The sequence below is a fragment of the Bactrocera latifrons genome, unplaced genomic scaffold (genome assembly GCF_001853355.1).
Source record: "Bactrocera latifrons isolate USDA-ARS-PBARC rearing strain unplaced genomic scaffold, ASM185335v1 scaffold_185, whole genome shotgun sequence".
Taxonomy (NCBI): Eukaryota; Metazoa; Arthropoda; class Insecta; order Diptera; family Tephritidae; genus Bactrocera; species Bactrocera latifrons.
Genome location: NW_017535352.1, coordinates 430,788 through 440,561, shown reverse-complemented (window position 1 = coordinate 440,561; position 9,774 = coordinate 430,788). Strand labels below are relative to the sequence as shown.

The 9,774-nt window shown below is 29.7% G+C and overlaps 1 protein-coding gene across 12 annotated transcripts in view; it reads right to left on the bottom strand.

Moving 5' to 3' along the window:
• LOC108967369 (Down syndrome cell adhesion molecule-like protein Dscam2) overlaps positions 1-9,774 on the bottom strand; it is a 155,407-nt gene that overhangs the window by 14,764 nt on the left and 130,869 nt on the right. For 10 of the 12 annotated variants that reach the window (XM_018930723.1, XM_018930724.1, XM_018930727.1 and 7 more), the window contains 2 exons: positions 4,658-4,870; positions 212-367 (listed from right to left, as the gene is read on the bottom strand). In XM_018930723.1, coding sequence (XP_018786268.1) covers positions 212-367; positions 4,658-4,870 — 369 coding nt within the window. Of the gene's footprint in view, positions 1-211; positions 368-4,657; positions 4,871-5,340; positions 5,509-9,774 lie in introns of all 12 variants that reach the window. The other 2 variants (XM_018930734.1, XM_018930735.1) reach the window with 1 other exon arrangement.

Here is a 9,774-nt window from a genome sequence, read left to right as displayed (position 1 = left end):
CTTGCATTACATATGCGTTTGGCGCAAAGCGTATGTGAATAACTAATAAGCCAAAAAGTTGCACACAAATTTACGCAAAAAAAAAAAGGAATTTCGTGACACTCAAAATATCGAAATGAAAACCGAAAAATCAATGGAAGAACAAGAGGATATTTGCTCGCATTAMTAAATGTTGTAATTCGTAAATTTAGATGCTTACTTATCACTGTACCTCGCTTAATCCGGTCGCAGGTGTTGTAATTGGAGCCGGGCACTGGTGGCAGCTTGCGGTTGGGTGGTGCAATATAGCCGAGCTCGTCACGTAAATCGGGTCGTCGTTTGTCCAACGTGGCGCCAGGTCCCATGGTCTGATTGTAAACTACATCGTCTAGAATTAATATATGATATGGCAAACTCAATATTGGGGGCACTGAAGATGCTTTTACCGTTTGACTTTCAATTGGTTTCTTTTCTAATTTAAAAATCTTCCTTACTTTACTTCTGTTTTTTTTTCTTCTTTTGTACCGCTTGCTATCGTTCGCTTTTGGCAGGTGTTTTTCAATTGTTTCAATTTTTTTTCTGGTTACGAAATCAATTAAATCATTTYGCACAAAACTTGACTTACGTGTTACTATTTTTGTTTATTGCTAGTGAGTGCCAGAGTAAAAAAGAGAAAGAGTACGAACCAACGAACGAGCTTAAAGGAATTAAGATTTGTGCAACACAACTTTTTATAAAAATTTGTAAAACTAATTAAAGGTGATTACATATTTTTCTGCTCATTACATGTACTTTAAGTTCCAATATATTTTCTGTAAAATATTTAATTCTTTTGGTTTTTAATTTATATATAAAAATATTGTAGTAAAAAGATTTTCGAAACTTTTTTCATAAATATACCAACATACGTACATACGTTTAATTCAAAAATTACGAATAATATTATGAAATGTATGACTGGTTTATGATTTCGAATATTATGCTTACAATTTTTTGGGRTGGAAAAAAGTTGCCAATTATTTCGAATTTCAATATAATTTGATTTTTTAGAAAAGCATCTTAGTTTGGGGGTTTTGGGCGCATTTTTTTTTTTAATATTCAAAACTTAAAGAAAACGCAATTCTAGTTATAGTGTCTTGTTGTATAGAAATTGAAGTTCGTGTTAGCGTTGTAGGAAATTTGTGTATTTTGAGACAGTTAATATTCTAGGAAACACATACAGAAATTTGTATTGGAAATATGGAGAAATTAACTATGTATTTTTGAGTTCCTAATAATCAATATAGAGAAATAGTAAGAAAAAAGTGTTGAGTTCAGAATGTAATGGGTATATAGGTATGTATGTATAATATCATAGTTACAACTAAAACGTAGAAAAAACCATATGGGTCCTAAGAATGAAAAAAGTAGATATTTATCTAGTAAAGGGTAGCTAAGATTCCCGATAAACAGTGAATTGGTATATTCATAGCATTTAGAAGTTAGCGGATATGATAGCCCTTAGTTTTACTAAACGCAACTATTAAAATACTTAATAACAAAAAAAAAAAAATAATAAATATAATAATAGGGACAAATAGACCAAGTTTTATGTATATATAATATTTTGGTGGGTACAATAGATGCTTTTGGGGGCCCATTGTGGAACTGATACACTATTTAAGGGGTTATATACAGTTAGAATTTTTTCAATCTATTCTTTTTTTATTTTATAATGTACAAATATTTAAGAATTTGCTCATAAATTTTCATATCGTTCTGGAGAATATTTTCGAAGTTATAGGCAAATTTGAAGGGACGTTTCAGAGTGCTTGGAAACGTTTTCTCAAAATGTTGTTTTCAAAGTCGGTGMCCAACATTACTCGAAAACRGCTAAAMSGATTAGTCTCAAATTTTAACACGAGCTTTTTAAATATATTTTTGGCAACTAATCGAAGATTTCTTCTCACTGTCAAAAATCGATTTTTCTAGAAACCGTCATTTTATCAAAACAAAAAAAATTTCCATTAATTGCTAGATTTACCATTACTTTAACAAAATCTGTTTACTTTCTTCATTTCAGAGGATCYAGTTTAGTGAAAAAAGAGGTCACCGCAAAACGTCCTGTTTGAGAAGAGCTCCCGAAGATCAGCTGTAGTTCCTTTCCAAATAAATATTTTACTAACTCTAAGTCTTAAAGTACAGTTAAAAAATACCATACTACACATTTTTGGATCAATACATTTAAAAGTTTTCTCAGAAAAAATTCGGGAAAATTCGCCTTTCGGCATTCAAACTGTATATAACTCCTTAACTTTCAAAAAYTAATTATAAAATTTATATTCTTAAAATTAAGTAAATAGAAAATTCCGCCATAACTCTAAAAAATCGATTTTTTTTTTGTGTTTGCTTAAATCTCTTTAAAAATAAGCTAAGAATATGTCCGCACATTTCTAGATGGGAATTCGAAATATTTTTGAAGCTAGAAGGGAAATAATGACCGATCGTCTAGCAGATATATTAGCGCTTGGGCAGAAAGCGAAAACTTTGACGCTCGATTTCTCGGTTTTTCATTTTTACAATTTTTCTTAATTGGCGGGCAGGATAAAAAAACATAGGAGCATTTTCCTTCAAAAACCGGACAAAAATGATAGTTACAAACTTCAGCGATGCTACTCAAAATTGATTTGCTTAGTACCTAAGTAACCGTTGCATAAAATGAGTACTGCTTTATTTATTTTTATTAATAAAGTACTGAAAGCCTGCTAACTTATTCTATACGGGTAGTATATAGATTGTATAAGGGGGTTCTGTCGGAGCCGGTGTGAAAATTGGACAATGGGCGTGCACCGCCCACTTTCTGGTGAAATCTCATAGCTCGGGACCCGACTGATCGATTTCGACAAAATTTGGACCAATGTTTGTTTTTATTTTCCTCTGTCACTATGCGAAAATTAGCGAAATCGGACTAAAACTACGTCTACTTCCCATATAACACAATTTACAATTCCATTTGATTCTTTCACTTCCCAGTGTACAAATAAAGAATTAATGACTATAACGGAATAAAATTTTGCGGTAATAATGTTCTTAAAGTAAGCCACTTTTTGACCAATAATTATCTAAATCCAACTAAAACTGTTCAATCCCCTACTTACCGAATATGTGGACCCGATACCAATAGTTGACTTTTGACCGAAAATATGTGAGATATGAAATGGAAATTCAGAAAGAATCCTTTTTTGACAATAGTCATTGTGTCAAAAATGGGTTGAATTTGGTCAATATTTTCCTGAGCACCTATTTGAATTGCCAAAAAGGTTGTATGAAAAATTCACAAAATATTACTCAAATATTGCTCTTTCATATACTCAAAAGATGTATCAAATAAATTAGTTAATTATATTAAAAACTAAGGTAAATTTTTAAGCTGCCAAAATTCACATAACCTGGTAACCTGAATAGTGAGATAAAGGATGCTTAAACATTTTTCTAACTTATTATTTTTACATTAACTGTTAACTCTGAAATTGAAAATTAACAAAGATGATTTTTATTAAAGCTTCTTTAAACAATAATAAAGCTTGGAACTATTATCTGAAAGCTCTCAATTTGGAATATGGTATCGCAAAAACGAAATTCTTCAAAAGATAAAATATCGAAGTGTACTTTTTCATTAGTTCGAACGATTGCATTGATTAAATGAATAAATCCTAAATAATTTTTTTTAAGATTAAAAAACATTGTCAGTTATCTCAGAAATTTTTTCAAATTTCTCTCTTTTTCATAGATTAAAAAAAAAGTTGAAAGATAACTTATGTTATAAGATATGAGGTTTAAAAAAAAAAACATTTAAAAAATCTTGGTTTTAGGGCTTGCTATAAATATACCAATCTCCGTATTTAAAACATTTATTATTCTAACGTTGGGTATAACCAATTTGTTAATGAGATGACATGATGGATATATTTTCAACATTTAAATATAAAATTGTACATATATACATAAATGAGTAATCATGTGAACATTTACATTACTACAACAACGATTACATACGAGTAAATATCTTTATATATGTATTCAAAAGTGCTTTMGTATTTTTAATGGAATTTGATAAGAAGTTCTAATTTTAATTCTTAGCTGATTTCAAAACATTGGAGAGTAATTTGTAAAATCTGAAATTAAAACTGAAAGCAGGGTGTTTCAAATGCTCTTTACTTCTTTTTTACACTTCCTAGTTACTGTTATTAAAATAATTGTGAGAATGTTCGAAATTTCCATTGAATCATTTAATACTTTTCGAATTGTGTGTTGGTATATTTGTGTTGTTTTTGTTAACTATAATTATTTTTAAAACTGGCAAGGGTTCATGCTAAGTAGTATGTTTTATATACAAGTGTATAAGGTTAGTTATAATTAATATAGCGTAACATTTAACACGAGCACAATTATTAACAGTAAATAATTTTTTTTACCGATTTTTGGTGATTAGATGTTAATTAATTCTTTATCAAGCGCCAAGTTTAAGCAATTGGCGATGAAAATAATTTCTAGTTAGAATTTTTCAAAACAGAAATAAAATATGAAAATAAATACTTTCCACATGAAATATAAAATAAYATAGTAAAGTATTATAAGTTATGGTTATTATTATTCATAAAAGCACTTTGCTATGTGCGTAGGAAAATGCAAAACCTACAGTACACGTCCTTTTGTCCTCCACGCAAGTCATCAGCACGGCGTCTGGAAAGCGCTACACATACAACAAGTATACCAACCGCTACCACAATGACAGTGGCTATTAAAGGCACCATAAAATTCAAGTCCAGCCATTCGGGCATCCAGGCGGGCAGGCGTATACGCGTATTCAGATTGCCTGCACCGCGACCATCATCAAGTGGTGCAATGGTGCCTGATTTTTCAGCGCACATACACAATTTATGACGTCATTTTTATGTTCGAAAGTAATTTTTGTAAATACAAACCCAGTTTGTGATTGTTTATTGTATATTTTAGTATATTATAGCGTTATTGCATGCATTATGGTAATGTTCGAATTTTCGAATATTCGAAAATCACATATGTTGTTCATATTGATAATTATGTCAAGCCAAACATTTAAATAGTTAAAATTTTGTTCATAGTAGGGTACGGATGCATTTTTACAAAGTATTTCAATTTTATTTTCATGTTTTTTGTTGTGTCGAATTAGCCGAAATGAAAACAATAAAAAACATAAAATTGGTTTTGTTTTGTTGAACGTAGTCATATTAAACGCATTATATAGAGAGAGTTTCAGTGATCGTAGAAGTTTGTAATAACACAATGGAAAGAAAGAAACGAAAAAAAGAAAATTCGATTAATAATATTCAGTGTATATACCTTTGTGATGATTGCCTTTGCTACGTAGAACGCAAATAACAATTATCGCTATGATAATAACGAGTAGAGCAGCTACCACCGGTACAACTAAATTTAAGTTGGAAAGTATGATGCGTATCGTATCCTCGGCGGTTAGTTCGGGTAAGTCACGCGAAGGGGCAATTGTTCCTGTAACAACCAAAGTATGTAGAAGCGCACAAACATACAGACACACACACACACGCAAAGAGAGAGAAAGATAAAGTGAGAAAAAGAGACACAGAGAAAGATAGAAAGCCCAAATTTTGGCATTACTCGGTTAAAACGTCAATGCAATGTAGAGTATTTCGTTTTTCGAAATTATACTTATTTTTTCCAAACATTACTTTGTTTTCTTTGTCTAATTTATTTATGTATACAAAAGTTGAATTCAAAATTTTTGCTTGTGTATGTATAAGTAAAAAAGTTCAATTAATAAGAGTAAAGAGTTTAAAACGTGTAACGCAGATTTCGTAAAAACATGTTATTTTGGAAACAGTTGGTTTTAATGGCACAACACATACATTTTAATTGCAAATAGTTCGAAGAGCGAAAATCAAGCGTAGTTTGATTTATTGAGTGATTAAACAGCTTCGTTAACACGAAAGAAATTGTGAAAAAATTTAAAGCTATTAATTCACTATATTACAGTTTTAAGTAAGGATTAAAGTGAGTTTTAATAAGAAATTAACATAATTTTTTTGCAACTTCAATTATTTAGTATACAGCACAGTAGGTTTAAAAAATATTATATGCAAGTTTCGAACATGAATTTCGAAGTTAATGCGAAACTTTATATATTTAATCGTTTACATAATCATCGCATAACTTCGAATTCTCGAACATTAACGTCGAAATTTCGAACTTGAATTTCGAATGAGCGAACGCAAGTTCTGCTTGCTTTTAATCATTTTAAGTAGTCAATTTTTTCGAAATACTACAGTTTTTCTATAATTAAAATTCACTTTATATTTTTGTTAATTCTAGTAAATGCAATAATGTTAAAAAACACTAATTAATTATGGCTAAATGCAATTTGTTTTTGTCCATTTTTTGCTAACTAATGCTAATTGTAATATTCATTAAGTATTTGATTAAAACTATTCAAACGTAAGCAAATAACAGCTGTAACTTTAAGTTATGCAAGTAAATGTAATTTGAAACTCCGCAAACTCGAACAACATTCCTTAATTCAAAGTTATAAATATTTTGCTTTATACATATACATTGTATGAATGTATGCATGTAGATTATGATAAATATTTATTTAACTTATTATTTAAATAACGGTTTAATTGATATTTGTCGATAAATATGTTTTTAATGCGTGGTAATTCTTATATATGCATGTTATTAATGTATGAATATTTCACAAATGACAATGTGTTTGTGTGTTATGTATGTATATATATAAATGTATATAAATGCTTTAACATTTATACATTCCCATATATATTTATGTATGTGTGTTATGTCAAACTAAATAGTAATCGAATTATAATCGAATTCAAATTTGTTACAAATCGAGATAAAAATACTCAAATTGAAAAACGAAATAAACTCAGAGAGACGCAGTGAACTCCTTTCTTCTATTCTTTATAAAAGCTGTATTCATTTTTTCAGTTATGCAAAGTTTTTAGTGAAAGAATCATGACACTCATTTGTGCGTGTAGGAAATRGAGGTTAAAGCAGCGCTTTGGTTGTTGCAGGTAAAAACAATCCCTTCGTTTASAGTTTTTGTTTTCATAAATTAATATATATTTTTCGAATATTAAATAATGTTCTAAGTATTCTTGGAACCCCAATGCAAATAAGGTTTAAGCTGTTTTAGATGAAAAGCTATAAGGTTRGTGTTGATGTTTTGCCTCTAGCTGTGATCTAGAATGCATAGCGATTTTATGTTCAATAAAATGTAAGAATGCATAAATTAAAATTGAAGGAAGTAAATTAARTAATTATCAAGCTCAAATGGAAAGCATGTGTTGTTGTTATGATTATTATTTTACTATGGTTTGCTAAATTTTAAAATTATAAACCACTTTTAAGCTAAGAAGAGAAGACTTTTTATAAAGCCTCCGAAAATACGTTACATGTTGTTTGTTTTGACATTTCAAGAAAAAGGTTGGATTTCATATTAGGTTGAGTGGAGAATTCAGACATATTTCAGACACAAGAGTTATACAAAGGTGACTTAAGTATAGCGTACGACAACTAATATAAAATACCTAAACTTGTTGAGAATAATTTTTTTTAGGTGTTTTTGACTAAGCCAAGTAAGGATATGCACATAGTGACCATTGTATAAAAKATGAAATGAAAAAACAGCAAGTGTGATTTATTTATTGCGCTGAGTTTCAGTAAGCTTCCGGAGCATATACATTATCTAAGCAAGTATATATTCATCTTTATATGATATATATGCAATTATCGCCTAAGCCTTTCTGGGAGATATACGACGGCATTGACATAGTTCAGGGAATTAAAAGACAGCGGCTACGCTGGCTAGGTCATGTAGTCCGAATGAACGAAAACACTCCAACTCTGAATGTATTTGACGCAGTACCTGCCGGGGGAAGCAGAGGAAGAAGAAGACCTCCACTACGTTGGAAGGACCAGGTGGAGAAGGACCTAGTTTGACTTGGGATCTCCAATTGGCGTCACCTTGCTGTTGTTAATTTGGCTATAACCGCGTAAACGGTTTCCACGCCAGTAACGAAGAAGCTTTACTGGGAATTGTTTTTTATGTTTTTCACGGCTTTTTGTTTTCGCAATGTATAAAGATCTTTACCATCGGTACGGAGCATTGGAACAGTTATACAATAAGTTTTCATGCAAAATTATTTACAAAATTCAAGGAGTTAAGTTTCTGTGGATAAGTAAGTTTCATAGCGCTTCTGAAGATGAAAAGTTATAATTGCAAAAAGAATAACAGTGGAGTAAGTTGGCCCGTTCYAATACCAGTCGTATTTATGTAACCGGTATGCAGCCGTATTTATAACCGGTTTTATAACTGGTTTAGAAACATATGTGAATAGAAATGATAAGATTTAAGTTGTATAGTGGAATCAAATAATAATCAGCAAGAAAAGACTTGACCCACTTACATTCAATGCGATTTTTCGATTTGACTGGGGACTGGGGACTGGGTAAGCTACATAAAAATGCAAGCGGTGCAAAGACATCAACATTTTCCTAAAACTATACATAGTTTTATACAAACAAATGTTTGTATGTTCTTTTTACTTACAATTTGTTTAGGAAATTTAAAAAAWTATTGATTTGTATGCATTTCATGTCACAACAACACATCTTTCACTTTGTGAAAAATAAAAATTATAATTTTTCTATTAAAAATGAATGAGGCTCAAGAATACTAAGAGAAAAAAACTAAAAATGAAATCAAGAAAGCACTTCAACACAAAATCAGCATGAAAGACAATGCCATTTTTGTTTGTAGACTTTTTCGAACTACACAAATGCTAGACCAGATAGATACGTTACGTTTAAATACTTTTCTAACATGATAAACTTTCATTTGGTGTAATGGTGGCAGTGGTTGTGGATTTCTATAAAACAAAAAACAAACTTATTTTCAAAAAGTTTTCTTTAAATTTACAAGTTTAACGTGAATTTGGGTGATTGGTGAGTTGGGGATAAAAACAAATTGCATTTACGCAATAAAAATTATAGATACCATATTTACGAGTACGAGCAATATGCGTTCAAACGCGATATTTTCAGTCTTTTCTACATTGCATTACTAGTTTGTACAAAAACAATAATTGAAATAAATAAATAAAAACAAATATATGTATAAGCATTGGCATAAAAAATGCTGAATAAAAGTTAAATTACACTTTATGCAAAAATAAGTAAAAAAAACACTAAAATCCTTCAGCACTAAAGTTTTGCATAAATAAATATTTTTTTTTTTTTGCAAAACAAGTTTTAAAAAAACAGATAAAAGCTTTTGAAATATTTTACAAAAACTAAAATTTTGTATAATTTTTAAGTGCTTTAAGGTTATAAATTTTTACATGGCAAAATAAACAAAATAAGTTGTTTGCATAAAAAGCAAAAATTTACTAAATTCAACTTTGCATTTCTTTGTGATAAATTATCTTGGGTTCAATTATTAACATTTTGACATTTTTTTTTAATCTTGCATTGGCAGACGAGTTGCAAAAACAAAGCATTCAGGTGCTTTCATCAACTAGCAATATTTGTTTTACTACAATTTATACCACAACAAACTCGTTTTTTTTTTGTTATTTGCATTAGTTGGGAAAATGCTGCAGGAGTTCAAGTTTTAATAAAAAAATTTAATTCTTAAAATAAATTTAGTTGTGTTTGCGTATTGCAAATGTAGTATTTTTTAATATCAATTTTTTAATATTTTCCGCTTGAAATGCATAA